Source organism: Elephantulus edwardii, unplaced genomic scaffold (genome assembly GCF_000299155.1).
Source record: "Elephantulus edwardii isolate Elephantulus edwardi_28Jun2011 unplaced genomic scaffold, EleEdw1.0 scaffold00003, whole genome shotgun sequence".
Classification (NCBI taxonomy): Eukaryota; Metazoa; Chordata; class Mammalia; order Macroscelidea; family Macroscelididae; genus Elephantulus; species Elephantulus edwardii.
This window is the reverse complement of record NW_006399753.1, coordinates 9413040-9428580: the sequence shown is the minus strand read 5'-3', so window position 1 is coordinate 9428580 and position 15541 is coordinate 9413040. Positions and strand designations below refer to the sequence as shown.

At 48.5% G+C, this 15541-nt stretch overlaps 1 protein-coding gene across 3 annotated transcripts; it reads left to right on the top strand.

Annotated features, from left to right (window-relative positions):
• Positions 1 to 14621: 14621 nt before the first annotated feature.
• Positions 14622 to 15263, top strand: LOC102876770 (60S ribosomal protein L13-like). Of its 3 annotated transcripts, none has more exons than XM_006879280.1 (2): positions 14628 to 14834; positions 14892 to 15263. In XM_006879280.1, the coding sequence occupies exons 1-2, from the start codon at positions 14628 to 14630 to the stop codon at positions 15261 to 15263; spliced, it is 579 nt and encodes a 192-aa protein (XP_006879342.1). The 3 variants fall into 3 exon arrangements, with proteins under 3 accessions (XP_006879341.1, XP_006879342.1, XP_006879343.1); XM_006879281.1 differs by having other exon boundaries at positions 14628 to 14894; positions 15036 to 15263; XM_006879279.1 differs by having other exon boundaries at positions 14622 to 15263.
• Positions 15264 to 15541: the final 278 nt, after the last annotated feature.

The following is a 15541-nucleotide window of genomic DNA, read 5'->3' as shown; positions in this document are numbered from 1 at the left end:
TGCCTGTGAAGGAACCAGAGTCAGTGCAATCACTTGTTTGTTCTCTGACAAACTCCTACACATCCTTCAAAGCCCCACTTGGGGCTTAACTTTTACAAGGCAGCTTCTCTTCCCTCAGGCCTGCTCACAGACTCAGTGATCCTGGTCTGCGTCCCACAACACTGTGCTATGTGTTTGTCCACACAGCTCTCCACGTCTTCTCTTTCCCTAGTGCTACTGTGCTTAACGCTCCTTCATGGTACACTGCCCTTCCCTTGACTCAATTCAGTCTGTTTCCGAGAACTGAACAATGATGAGGGATGACAGAAAGAGAAGTGATGCCTTTGAGATGTGGTGCTGGAGAAGAGTGTTGAATATACCATGGACTGCTAGGAAAACAAGTTCGTCCTGGAGAGGGTGAAACCAGGCTGCTCCTTGGAGGCAAGGATTCTGAGGCTCCGTCTGACAGACTCTGGGTGTGTTGCAAGGAGCGACCGGTCCTTGGAGAGGGACATCAGGCTTGGACGAATGGAGGGATGGAGAAAGAGGGGGAGACCATAGGTGAGATGGATTGATACAGTGACAACTTGGATAATGAGGGTGGGTGTGTCAGAGACAGGAAAGTTGGCACAGGACAGAGCAGGTTTCAGGGCTGTTGTACATAATGTCGCTATGAGTCACAAGTGACTCGACGGCACATAACAACAACAAAACAACATTCTCTAGTTGGGAGTTCTTGTGTTGAAGTCTGAGTTGTCCTGCTAACCCAAAGTCCGTTCCTCTCTGGAGGTTCAAATCCACCACGGGCTCCTTGGGAGAAGGGTGGCCGTCTTATTTCATTGCATTTACAGATGGTGAGTTGTTATGAATGACTTGGGGCCCAGTCTACGGCAGTGAATGAATGAGTCCCTACTTGCTGAATTTTTCTCCTTTCTTCCACCCCCGGCAGCCATCAGAGAGTGTTTATTCCATCTGTAAATATTCCCTTAGAGTTCTCCCTACTGGTAGCCTCGTATAATGTCTGTCCTTTTGTGACTGACTTAGTTGGCATAATGTCCTCCAGATTCAGCCGTGTTTTGCAGTGCTGTGGATTCTTCATTGTTCTTAAACGCTGCAGAACATTCCATCGTGTGTATGTGCCTCAGTGGGACACTGCACTTCATCTCCTCATCTGTCACCTTGCCCATATGGCTACCTTGTCCCTGTCCACTTGGGTGTCCCTAACCCCTAGCACTGCCCAGCAGCAGAACTCCGACCCACACCAAACAATGAGCAGATGAATGAATGATTTCCTCAGGACAGAAGCAGGTGTAAAGTAACACCTTGAGACTCTTCCATTCCCAGGATGACAGGGCTCCCTGACATGCACACACAGCAACAAAGGTGCTGTGCAAACAGAAAACGGAAGGTAAAGGGCTGTGGGATTCCCGAGCACAGAGATCTGGACGCCAGAACCAGCAAGTGTCCACGCAGCTGGTTAGTGGGCGAAGGCTGTGACCCAGGAATTCCATACCTGTCAGCTGGTCATTCATGTGCAACGCAACACACAGGGCACAGCCCAACAGTCACCAGAGACGTGCAGCTTCGAGGACTTTTACTTAATATTTAAAAATGGCTGCTGGAGCGATCTCGAGGACGATGCGTGCCTTCCAAAGTCATGTTGTTGCTCTTCTGTGTGGTCAGGAGATTCTGACTTACAGCGTCCAGTGGGCGAGGGTAGGACTTCCCACAGGGTTTCCTCGCCTGTCATCTTCACAGGAACAGACACCGCGGCTTTGCTGACTGTGGAGTCAGGGGCAGGCTCAACTACCGACCACTGGGTTAACAGACTAACGCTTACCCATGGTGCCACCAGCACTCCCACGTCAATCCCCCTAAGCATGACCTGACTCCTGTTCTCGACAGAGTGGAATGACGTCATCATGATCTCCCAGGCTGCCATCTCTGACGGAGCTGACTGAAGTCACCTAATCCCCACTGAGACCCCAGTCCTGTGCTCTGCTCTGAGATTCCTGCTGTCAGTTGTGATTGAGTCAGGTCTGACTCAGAGCAGCTCCCCATGCACAGAATGAAGCCCTGCCCGCCCTGCGTCAGCCTCCCAGCCCCTGCTGGGCTCCTTACTGCTGCCACCACGATGTCAATCCACCTCCGTACGGGCCTGCCTCTTCCTCTCTACCCTTCCACACTTGGTGTCCTTCTCCAGGGACTGGCCCCCTCTGATAAACAAGACCAAAGGAGGTACTGCAACGTCTCATCATCTTTGTTTCAAAGAAGCACCCTGACTAAACGCCTTCCAAGATGCATGGGTTCGTTCTTTCGGCATCATCAGCATCTGACTGCCATCAAGTAAGCACAACTCATAGCTGCTCCTCCATCATGTTTCCAAGGCTGTAAATCTCACAGGAAGAGACTGCTCATCTTTCTCCTGAGGCTTTGCAGATGAGTTCGAACCCCTAGAGAGTGCAGCCCTCGGCTTTGCTCCACACCTCCCCACTGACTATATGCCCTGTTCTCTCGGCAGCCATGATAACACTTAATATGCTTAATACCAACATCACAATGCAAAGGCAGCAAGCTGTCTTCTATCTTCTTTACTCATTGTCCAACTTTCACACACCTAAGAAGCAACACTGTATATAAATTGTCTGGTTGTTAACCAGCAGCTCTATTGGAGAAACATGGGTGGTTTCCTCCCAGAGAGATTTACAGCCTAAGAAACACAAGAGAGGGTCACTATGAGTGTTAATGGGCTTGATGGCAGAGGCTTTGACTCTATGATGACAGACATGCCATTCAATGTCTTAACACCTCATCTGTGAAGCGGGGACACTGAGAACACCCAGTTCACAGTACCTGGTTCTGGCTGCCTTGAGCAGGACTGTCCACACACAGCTCTGGCCCTGTACCTGGTTTCCTGAATCTATCCGTAATGCCATTTGGGAACAAAGACTCTCCCCGCACCCCACCTGCTGGTGTGCTATGAAATATTTACAGAAAAAATTCCTAAAGAATATACTGTCAGGATATATGCACACCATGTTTATTGCAACTTTGTTCCCAACACCAAAGAGCTGGAAACAACCCAAGTGCCCATCAACAAATGAATGGATAAAGACGTTGTGATATATTCACACAATGGAATACTACACAGCCTTGAAAAACAAGGAACTCAAGAAATATTATGCAAAATGGATGATCCTGGAGGACATTATGCTGAGTGAACTATCTCAGTCACAAAAGGACAAATATGGCATAGGGCTACTGTTGTAAAACGGGACTGACATCGGAGTTAAGGGAAGACAGAGAAGGATGAATGATGTATGCTGCATTGAAACAAATGAGGGAGAGAACTGTTTAAAAGGGATATGTGATTAGATATTGTCATGACAGGAGTCCAGAACGAAGGCTGCACAGTGGAGTGGACTTGGGGAGAAGTTTTTCTTTTGCTTTTCAAGGAGAAGAATGAATTGGGGGGAGGGGGTGGGCAGGGAGAAAAGTGCAACAATGAATGACTGGAAACCCTAAGTCTCTGTAAACTTTCATTAAAATTAATAATAAAAATATTTTCAAAAAGAAAGAAAATACTGCCAGGAGAATCCAGCAGTGAACTAAAAAAATAAAACATACCCTTTGCAAATAGGCCTTCATCCCGTAAGGCAAAAAAAAGAGAGCTTACGTCAGTTACATGAAAACCACCTCGACAACAGAAAATGTATTAATGAGAGTCAGTAATTAAGTCAAAGGAAGAGAAAAAACCCATTCATCATCTTACTGGATGATTAAACGGGAACTAAATTTTCGATTGTTCCGGATTATTTTAAAATTGTGGCTGCTGCTATTCTAGGTCATCGCTGACGCTGACCCTCCAGTGAGTTTCCAGAGGCAGTGAGTCCCACAGGAGGAAGGTGCCCCTCTCCCTCCCACAGTGCAGCTGGGAGACTCGAAGCAGGAGCCCTTGGGTCGGCAGCGCATTTCCTTACCACTAAGCCACCAGAGCTCTCGATTTTTAAAGTGTTGTTGTGTATTGTCGAGTTGGAACTCACCCTTAACTGACCCTCTGGCGGGTTTTCTGAGGCAGTTAATTGCACGGGAGGAGACTGTCCATCCTTCTTTCCCTACTTGAAAAAAGAACTGTTTGAAGGTTTGAGGAATCACCTTACTTACTGGTGAATAATTAGAGATAATCTCTACTAAGACACTCTCTACTAAGACACGCAGCCAGAATGCCCTTGGAGGCAAAGACGACAAAGCTTTATCTCGCATACGTTGTGCACGTTGCTAGGTGAGGCTCACCCTTGGAGAGGGACACCATGCTGGGAAAGGTGGAGGGTGGGAGAAAGAGAGGGAGTCCCTCAGTGAGAGGGGTTAACATGGTGACTGCAGCCCTGGGCCCAGGTGTGTCAGAAATGATGAGGATGGCACAGGACAGGACACGGTTCAGATCTGTTGTTAATAGGGTAGCTATGACTCGCACTTGACAAGCAGCAACTAAGGCAGGATAGAGAAGACTTTACCAAGCAGAAGCTCAAAGATAAAACATCAATAGCTCTCAATTTATACACAATGATGCAAAAAATTGGAAGAAAAAGAAAGAAACAATAAACCTTAACAAAAGGTAATAACTTCGAAAACACTTTTATCTATCTGAAAAATCAAAATGTTGCTGCATTTCATAAATACAGAACTCTTAGAGGAGCTTCTCAAATAGAACAAGAAGAAACCCAAAGGGTCATCAAACAAATAACAAAATCTTCAAATTCATGTGAAAATCTTTTCCCCCCAAAACAACTTGAAAATTAAAATAGAAGATGTAATGTGACTTTTTAATCCATCCATCAAATTAACCCAATTAAAAAAAAAAATGATGGTACTGAATGTTTTCCTAGTCTCAGGGAAAAAGTCCCCGTCATCATCTGCATGTAGAATTTTAAAGTGATTCAAATTTTTCATAAAGCAACTTGGTAATAAGTTTTAAAGTATTTATACTTTATAAATATTTATGCTTTGATCTACTGACTCTATTTCTAGGAACACAATCTGAGGAAAAGACTTGAAGAGCACTCAGAAACTTCAGGAGAGACGATGCTATGGATACTAATTAAAAACTGGGAATAAGTCACAGATCCAGTAAGAGGACACTGGATAAAAACATGGTATGCAGATGATGGGACCCTAGAAGCCTTGAGAAACTAATTAGGAAAAAAAGCATTTAGTAATAGCAGAAAAACAGGCAACAACGTTAAGTGAATAATTCATGTTACCAACAGCTCTTAAGCACATGACCTCAATTTGTACAAAAAAGATAAAAAGGGATAAACAAGGTTTCTTCCTTTCTTCTTTCTTAACCTCCTTCCTTCTTTCCCTATTTCCCTCCCCGGCACCCCAACTATGCAGCAGTATGAATAAGGAAGACCAGAGAAGAATTGATGCCTTTGACGTGCGGTGTTGACAAAGAATACAAAGATTTCCAGAAGAGCAAACAAATCAGTCTTGGATGAAAGCTCCTGAGAAGTGAAGGCGGGAAGGACTCGCCTTACATACTTTGCGAATGCCATTAGGAGCGGCCGGACTCTGGAGAACACGCTTGGTGAAGTACAGGATCAGTGGAAAAGAGAAAGATGCAGCGGGCATGAATGCACAGTGACACAGCAACCAGCGTGAGCTCTGCAGGGACGGGAGGGTGGCCAGGCTCAGACTGCGTCCTGTGGAACACCGGCCCCTCGGAGCAGCAACAGACTCAACAGCACCTACAGCAGGCGGCAGTGCAAATTATACCTTCACACAACAATGTGGGGGGAACCCACAAACCCAAACCCCTCACAGCTAGACCCATAAACAGATCACGAGACAACGAGAAGAACTTGAAGGTGTCAAGAATTTCATTCTGCTTGGATCCTCAGTCAGCATTGCTGGGAGCAGGAGTCAAGAAGTTAAGGTCATCCTGCTTTGGGGAAGATGCAGCAAAGGCTCCTTGAAAGTAGCAAAGCCGACACATGGAGGACTAAGGCGTTCCTGATCCACGGTGATAGTGTTTTCAATCACCTCACATGCGAGTGATGCCTCACAGACATGTGAAAACAGGACCATGAATAAGGCTAATGACCAAAAAAGGATTTATGTCTCTGCATTGTGGTGTTGACACAGGGTATCAGATACCACGAATGGACAAAAGAACAAACATCTCTATCTTGAAAGAAGTGCAACCAGGATGCCCTTTGGAGGAAAGGATGCTGAAATTTTGTCTCATATACTTTGGGTGTATTGTCAGGCGGTAGCAGATCTTGGAGGCAGGGGAACCCACATGCTGGGAAAAGTTGAGGGGTCAGTGCAATCGAGGAAGATCCTCAAGGTGATGGACTGACCTGCAACAGTGGCCTGCACAGACTCACCATCTCTGCGTCATGAGGACAGCCGAGCACAGGGCAAGGCTTCACTCGGTAATTCACAGCATTGCTATGAGTCACAGTTGACTCAAGGCTGTTACCAACAGCAGCAACAAAGGATCAATGCCTTTGAGTCACATGGTGCTGGCTAAGAACGTCCAACAAACTGTGGACTGCCAACAAACCCCCAATACGTCCTGGGAGAAGTACATGCTGCATGCTCCTTGGAAGTGGGGATGGTGAATTTGTTTCACGATCTGGACATGTGATCAGGAGGGACCAGGTCTTGGAGAAGAATATCATGTAAAGAGGAGTCAGTTAGAAAGAGGAAGACTCACGAGGAGATGGACTGGGACAGTGTCTGTCACAGGAGGCCACTGCAGAGACTGTGGGGACGGTACAGGCTGGGGTAGCGTCTGGTCTACTGTACACAGGAAGGCTGTGAGTCAGACCTGATTAGAGGGTATCTAACTCCATCAGCAAACGCAGCAATCCCAGTTCCAGACACTGACCCATCCAGTTTCCACATGAAACAGGCAAGACCTTCTCCATGAAATCAATTAATTGTTAGCTGTGGGTGGTGGGAAGACTGATAGTGGTCTCATGTTTTTAGAGATTGTAGAGCTCTTTCCCAGTCTCCCACATGAAACAGGATGTTAACTGTAGTGTTAGCATCCTAGACATCAAGCTATAATTGGAAATGTGCTGGGAATCTTGAAGAGATACCAATTCACAAGTTGACAACACAGACTACGAATAAATTAATGGAGAAACTTGGTATCAATAGGGAAAACTAAAAAGAAATACAATAAACTTTAACCTCAAGGCCCATATCATATCCCAAAATCAATTCCAGATGAATGACAGACTTCAGGATGAAAGATAAAACGAGGTGTACTGGAACAAGTATCATCATTTCTCCTTAAAGGAAATCACCAAGAAATTGAAATGAAAATGAAAAGCTTTGACTAGAAAATAACCACAAAAAAATATAAAGGAGGAGAAAAGTGAACAAGAATGAGTGATACACAAAAGACTAGAGAGGGTTTGACTCAGAACTTGGAAAGGAAAGATAGGCAGAGAAGAAGATCTAGAAACTTCTGCGCCCACTTCACAGAAAGGCACTCCCAAGTGGCTCACAACCAAGTGAAAAGCGAGCAATGTCATTAGTCACCAAGGAAATGCAAATTAAAGTTATAAAGAGATGCCACCCCACAGTGCTCAGAGTGGCTGGATGGAAAGAGGCGGGCACCACCAACGGCTGCAGAGAGGAGAGACAGGAAGGACCCGCATGGACGGCTGTCACTTGGTGCACGTGGTGGTCTAAGCTCATAACCTGGCGAGGACTTAGGTGTTCACTATAACAGACTGAAGAGACCCATGTTTTTATTCTAGCAGTGGTGTTCCTACAGAGATACCGTACAAAACTGTGTGTATCTATGTACAAGAAGCACATATAAGCAAGTTCCTGAAAGCAATATTAGTAATAACATCAAACAGGATCAAACGTCCGGCAGGGACTGATGATTTAGTTGTATAAAGGAATTCTGGAAAATAATGGAAATGAAAGAGCTGGGACAACCTTATTTAGAAATTTGAATATGGAAAACTGAGAGGTAATTGATGCCTTTGAACTATGATGCTGCCAAAGAAGAATGAATATATCGTGGACTGTCAGAAGAACGAGCAAATCCAGCCTGGAGGAAGAGGAGCCAGTGTGTCCCTGACAAACAAGGATGAAGGCAAGACTTCACACATCTGAAGGGGCTGTCTGGAGGGATGAGTCCCTGGACAAGGAAGTGAGACTTATTAAATGAGGAAGAAGAGGAAGACTTTCAACGACATGAACAGGCACAGCAGCTGCTACCTGGGATTGAACAGTCACAGGTGTGCAGATTCTGCAGGACCAGATGTCGGTCACGTTGTACATGAGCTCACTGTGACCCAACGATGGCTTCACAGAGGGACCTGGGATAACGTGGGTCTATCTCACAGGCATTCTGTATGTCTTGGAAAGGGTGCAGCCGGAGTGCTCTTTGGAGGCAAGAATGATGAGGCTTTGCCTCACAGACTTTGGACATAGGAGGTGCTATTCCTTGGCAAAGGACATGATTTTGGGAAGGGTGGAGGGTCGGTGAAGGAGAGGAAGATTCTTAACTAGGTGGTTTGGCACGATGACCGCTACAATGGGCTGTTGTGTGTCAGGAAGTGTGAGGTTGGCACAGGATAGAACAGGATTCAGATCTTCTGTTCACCGGGTCACTGTGACTCATGCTCGACTTGACAGCACCTGACAATAACAACAACAACATCCTGCGGCATACAGCTGGGTGAAAAGCCAGACACAAAATAAAAGCCTTCTATATGAGAACACATCTTTGATCTTCTGCAGCAAGTGCCGTAAGCCCTCTAATCTCTCTCTGTCTAAGTATCAGCCCGTGAAAACCCTAATCCCAGGAGTCCAACCTGTAACTGACCATGCAGATGACGCAGGTCCCCAGGGTGTCACTGCATTGTACCTGGGGTCCCCATGAGACAGGACAGCATAATGGCAATAACCATCGCCACCACTTGAGATTAGCCTCTAACCATCATTATACCTAGGAGGTACAGACTTGACCCCCCATTTCTGACAGAGGCTTGAAAAGCTCACCCACTGACATGAGTAAGCTCTAAATCAAGGGGACCCTCCAATACTTGGGGTTCTGAGGTCTTAAGTCTCTTGTAGAGACCAGGGTGCGCTGGTTCTAATGGACCACCTTTTGGTTAGCAGCCAGACTTTAACCACTGCGTCACCAGAGCCCAGACTCATGGCCTCCAAGCTCCATGTGACACATGGCACGCCTCCACCCTGTCCTGAGCTCTGAGTTGTCACGGGAGGAGAGTGCCCATCTTCCGTGCAGAGTGGCCAGTGGGTTGGAACCACTAACATTTCAGTTAGCAGCCCCGCCGAATGGTGTGCCCAAGTGTGTGAAGTCCAGCGCTCTGCCCACACTGCGCCAGTGGGTGTCTTTAACGCCAGCCAGTGATTTTATAAATAGGAACCTGTTTGGAAATTGTTATTGTTGTTGTTAGGTGCCGGTGAGTCGAGCACGACCCACAGTGACCCTGTGAACACAGATCAGAACCCTGTCTGTCCTGTGCCATGCTCACAATCTCTACAAGAGAAAGGCGAAACAGTCGGCTTCTTCAAAAGATGTACAACTTGGCAAAGCCTCATGGGAAATGCTACTCTCTCCTCTAGGGCCGGTCCGAGGGCAGTGGGGGATTTGTGGGGTGGGGTTAGGATTCAGCACATGCTTAGAGCACACAATTGGGTCCCTAACACTCTGCACACCTCCAGTGCCCAGGTCTATAAAGTGAGATGAGGACAGAGGCCCAGTCCCTTCCTCTAGGTGTGCAGTGAGCAGTCACTGGGATGCAGTGTACAAAGCCCCAAACACACAGCACATGCTTAACTAAATAAAAAAGACAAGGCGGGGGAATTGCACCGATGAAGCCGATGTGCGGCTGAGCTGGACGTCAGGAGCCCGTGGAGTCAAAGCCGAGGCTGCCTGTGAGTGAGGCTGCGCTTGGGCTCACAGTGCTCACCAAGGGGAAAGGGACTGGAGAAAATGCTCGCATTCGTCCACAGCACCCGAGGACACAGAACACCCCTGCTCCTCGCAGCCGCAGACAAACAGTGACTCCACCTCTCTGCCTTCAAGCCCTCAGGCCTCCTTCTCCTCCAAAGGCAGGCAGCGCATGCACCATATTCTGGGTGGAGAACAGCATCCGTAGCTGCAGGTCTCCCAGATGCTTCCCGTACAGATGCTCCTGGTGCCTGAGAAGGAGCTGACTGGAAAAAGCCTCCTTCAGCAGAAGGGTGGGTGTGGGCACAGTGAGCTTCCCTGAGCCAGGAAAAGGGGTGTGTGTGTGTGAAGAATCTACTGGAATGTCTCAACTCCAACGTTGACCTGTAAACCACAGGAGACACGTGCTCATGGTCCACAAAGGCTCTCCTGACCCTTCCAGACAGTCCTGTTCATTCCACCTGGTCCCAATCCTCGGCCTCGGCCTGCCTGCTGCAGCCGGCACCCCTCTTGAGATACCTGTCTTATTGCAATGTGATTCCTTGGACCTAGAGCCACTTTCTACACAAGGAGAATAGAGGCTCTTCGACTCCTGGGTCAATCATATTGACTTGTTTCCAACAGAATCCTCCAGAACGCATCCCATGTTCCTCCTTTGGGTTAAAACTTGTAGGGAGAGAATTTGCAATTGGCCTTCAACATCAAGGCACAGCCCCACCCTGTTTCATTACCTCTCTGGGCTCGATCGTCACCTCCCCCTTCCTGATGCTGTTAATGCTGAGAAGATGCCAGACACGCTTCCACCACAGGGCGCTTTACTGTCAGGCTCCAGGCTCTCACCACCTCCTCCCAGTATCTGCTCATTCCCTCCTCTCTGTCAGCTCTTTGTCCAAATGTCACCTTCTCGCTGGTCTGAGATCCCGATTCCTCCTTTTCCACTACAGCCCTCCCCCACCCTCCTACACTCCCTTCCATGCTTGATTTACCGCCAGCACTTTGATTCTGGTGGCCTAGTGGTAAAAGCCCACTGAGAGGTGGCTCAGAAGAAAGGGCTGGTGACTTCCTCAGAGACCAGCCACTGGGACACAGCATGGGGTCACCCTGAGTTAGCTTGGACACCAGCACAGCTGTTGTGATGCAGTCACCAGGAGCCGGTGAGTGAGGACAACAACTTAGTTTTATGATTGCTATTATTAATGACAAAAGACAAGCTATAAGGGGGGGGGGTGGATGTGGGCTGCTCACTCTTGAGAATAATCAACCACATAAAGTCCAAAGTGCAGAATGTGCCCAGGGATAAAACGCAGAAGGCAGAAAGTGGAAAGGCAGAAGGACTGATGGAAATGAGTATCACAGGCAGGGAGTGACAAGATTGCTGCTACATTGTACACACTGCGAGAATTGTCATAGAAGGAAACGTGCATGAACGGATGAATGGAAAACCAATTTGCTTGGGAAATGCCCCCCAACCCACCCAGTGCACATAAATAAAAAGGGACACAAAGGTTCCTAGATAAGCCATTCCCCCACCCCCCAAAGCTAACACAAATTCCCAGCCTCCAGCCTTCCTCCTCATCCAGTGGCCTTTCTGCTGGACCAGATGATGGACAATAAGCTTCACTCAGATCACTGCCAAGTCTGATGTGGGTCCATTTTAATTTTTATTCTTTTGTTGCCTTTTGCACCAAAAATCTGCATTTAAAAAATATGTTAGACTATAACAGAATGGAGGGAAAGCCCATAAACGCAATGATTTTAATTTTTTAAAAAGAGAACATTTTCCATTAGTGCCTATTATCCAGGCTAATGTCTCAATCGGCATTCTTTTCTATATCTTGGCTTAAAAAAAGCGTGCCTCAAATGTCAGAATCTTATTTGGGGTGCCCAGAGAACTCAACATTTTATTAAAGGTTACTTGCATAAGCTCTTTCCCCTATTTGAATGCTATTTTAACGTTGCTAGAGATGCAGGAAGAACCCGGGATAAATTCCCTTCAGGTTAAGAAGCTGGATTCAGGGAGACAGGGAGAGCATGGTGATGGTGGGAGTGAGAGGAGGTGGAATTGGGGGGCGGGGGGCAGGAAGGGAGGAAAGAAGCAGGGGAGCCAGAGGCAAAGTGGGGGAGAGAGGGAAGTCATTTACCCAGAGTGGCCCTGGGCACCAAGGCCCGCCAGGAGATGCTGGCTTCTACCCACAGGGAGCTCTGGTGGCCTAGTGGCAGGAAGCTGCACTGCAGTCCCAAAGGCACTTGCTTCGAATCCCACTAGCTGCTCTGCGGGAGAAGGATGGGCAATCTCCTTGCATGCAATTAATTGCCTCTGAAAACCCACCAGAGGGTCAGCTCTGGGTCAATTTTGACTCGACGGTCCACAAAAACCACCACCACTCCCCAGGAGGTGAGGGGAAGCTGCCCTCAGACCAGCTTTCTGGCTGCTCCGATGTCCCGTCTTCCCCAGCTGCTGGGAAACTGACTGGTGGTCCCAGCTCTCAGTCTAGAATCTGCCCTAAGCTGAAGGACGATGACCTGCCCAAGGTCAATGTCCCTCTAAAGGCAGCCTGCAACCAATGATGGGCCCCTGACAAAGACGTCCTGGCTGGGGCGGCTCTGACCCCACGGTGTCCACACTGCAGGTCGCCTCCTTCCACGGCTCATCCTGTCTTCACCACCTTCCACAAGTGCTGAATCATGGTCCTCAGTGAAGGAAGAAGACCAAGAGAGATGGAGTCCTTGAGTTGTGATGTGAAACATACCACGGCCTCCCAGAAGAACCCAGGCACCAGCCTTAGAAGAAGCACAGAGCGAGAGGTCCTTAGAAGCAAGGAGGGGAGACTTTGCTTGTGCACGTTGGACACATTATTAGGAGGGGGCCAGGGGGCCAGTCCAAGCAAGAGGCCATCATGCTTGGGGGAGGGAAAGGTCAGTGAAGAAAAATAAAGAACCTCAGAGAGAAATTGACACCATGGCTAAAACCCCGGGATTAAGCACACAGGTTGTAAGATGTGCAGGACAGGACTAGACAGGGGTTTGCCATGTTGTACACACAGTCACCGTGACACAGGAGCCCACCTGATGGTACTAGTAATAATAGGGGTGTTGTTGTTGTTGTTATGTGCCATTGAGTCGCTTGTGACTCATAGTGACCCTATGTACAACAGCCCTAAACCCTGCTCTGTCCTGTGTAAATCACACTGTCTCTGACACTCCCATCCTGATTACCCCACTCACTGAATCAATCCACCTCATAGAGGGCCTTCCCCTCCTGCGCTGTCCCTCCACCCTCCCAAGCATGATGTCCCTCTCCAAGGACCTGTCCCTCCTTACATGTCCAAAGTATGTTAGATGGAGCCTCAGAATCCTTGCCTCCAAGGAGCCACCTGGTTTAACCCTTTCAGGATGAATCTGTTTGTTTTCCTAGCAGTCCATGGTATTCTCAATACTCTTCTCCAGCACCACAGCTCAAAGGCATCAATTCTCCTTCTATCCTCCTTAGTCACTGTCTAACTCTCTGATGCATAACAAGTGATTGCAAAGACCATGGCCTGTATCAGGTGCACCTTAGTCTCCAGAGAGACACCATTGCTCTTCAGTACTTTGGAGAGGTACCTAACAGCAGACTTTCCCATGGCAATACGTCTTTTAATTTCCTGGCTACTGGTGCCAAGACTGTTGACTGTGGAGCCAAGCAAACTAAAGCTGTGAACAATCTCAATCTCTTCTCCATCCTGATGCTGCCAATTGGCCCAGTGGTGAGAATCTTTGTCTTCTTGACATTGAGCCTCAGTCCATATTGTAGGCTGCAGTCCTTGACCCTCTGCAGCAAGCGCTTCAGGTCCTCCTCAGTTTCAGCAAGCAGGATTGTGTCATCCGCATAACGCAGACTGTTGATAGATCTTCCACCAATCCTGACCCCACATTTCTCCTCATAGAGCTCAGCCTCCTGGATAATCTGTTCTGCATACAGGCTGAAAAGGTATGGAGACAGGACACATCCCTGGCATACGCCCTTCCCAGTTTTGAACCATGCAGTATTCTCTTGCTCTGTTCTAACAACTGCCTCCTGGTACAAGTATAGGTTTCACATTAGCATGATCAAGTGTTCTGGGATTCCCATTCTTTCAGAGTCAGCCACAAGTTGTTGTGATCCACACAGTCAAATGCCTTTGTATAGTCAATGAAACACAGATAGACATTCCTCTGGTATTCCCTGCTTTCAGCTAAGATCCATCTAACGTTAGCAACAATATCCCTAGTACCACGACCTCTTCTAAACCCAGCCTGGACTTAATTCCCAGAATATCTGAATCTTAAAGGGCAAAGAAGACTTTGTAGATATGATTTAGCTCTTGAGTTGAGTGATCCAGGTGGGCTCTCACGTAGTTACATTAAAGAGAAGCCGAGGGTGAGTGGATTCCAGCAGAGGAGAAGGTGATGTAACTAGAGAAGCAGAGACAGGGCACCTCACCAGGAGCCCAGGAAAGTGGAGCCCGAGCTCCCTGGAGGAGCAGACACAGTCACATCCCCAGGAGCCCAGGAATGTGGAGCCCCAGCTCCCCGGGAGCTACAGGAAGGAACGGGCCTTACTGAGGCCTGGCTCACTCCTCTAAGTGCATTTCAAACTTCCAACTCTAGACCTGTAAGACAGACAAAGTGGCTTTCTGCTTGGCTGTTCGGTTGGAAGAAGCCGTAGGCAGCCATGGCGCCCAGCAGGAATGGCACAATCTTGAAGCCTCACTTTCACAAAGACTGGCAGCGGCGCGTGGCCACATGGTTTAACCAGCCGGCCCGGAAGATCCGCAGACGCAAGGCCCGCCAGGCGAAAGCGCGCCGCATCGCCCCGCGCCCCGCTTCCGGCCCCATCGGGCCCATCGTGCGCTGCCTCACGGTGCGGTATCACACCAAAGTGCGAGCCGGCAGAGGCTTCAGCCTGGAAGAACTCAGGGTCGCCGGCATCCACAAGAAGGTAGCTCGGACCATCGGAATCTCCGTGGACCCACGGAGGAGGAACAAGTCCACTGAGTCCTTGCAGGCCAACGTGCAGCGGCTGAAGGAGTATCGCTCCAAGCTCATCCTCTTCCCACGGAAGCCTTCCGCCCCCAAGAAGGGAGACAGTTCTGCTGAGGAACTCAAACTGGCCACTCAGCTGACGGGACCTGTCATGCCCATCCGGAATGTCTACAAGAAGGAGAAAGCCCGGGTCATTACACAGGAAGAGAAGGACTTCAAGGCCTTTGCTAGTCTCCGCATGGCCCGTGCCCATGCCCGGCTGTTTGGCATCTGGGCCAAGAGGGCAAAGGAAGCCGCAGAACAGGATGTAGAGAAGAAAAAGTAGACTGTTGTTGGGACCTTTAATAAAAACCGTGAAGCCCCCCCCCAAAAAAAAAGACAGACAAAGTGGGTGTTGCTCCAACCACTAAGACGGTGGCAGTTTGTTAGAGCAGCGATAAGAAGACAGACACCTCCTCTCCTGGTGTTTACTGTGAGAGACCCCACTGTGGGCTTTGGAGACGGAGGAGGGGGCTGAGAGCCAGAAACTGCAAGTGGTTTTAGAGGCTGGGCTGGGCCTCAGCCGAAGCTGGACAGGAAAAGAGGACCTCATTCCTACATTTG

Coding starts and splice junctions, on each gene's coding strand:
- LOC102876770 (XM_006879279.1), top strand. CDS start 14,628: ATGGCGCCCAGCAGGAATGGCACAATCTTGAAGCCTCACTTTCACAAA.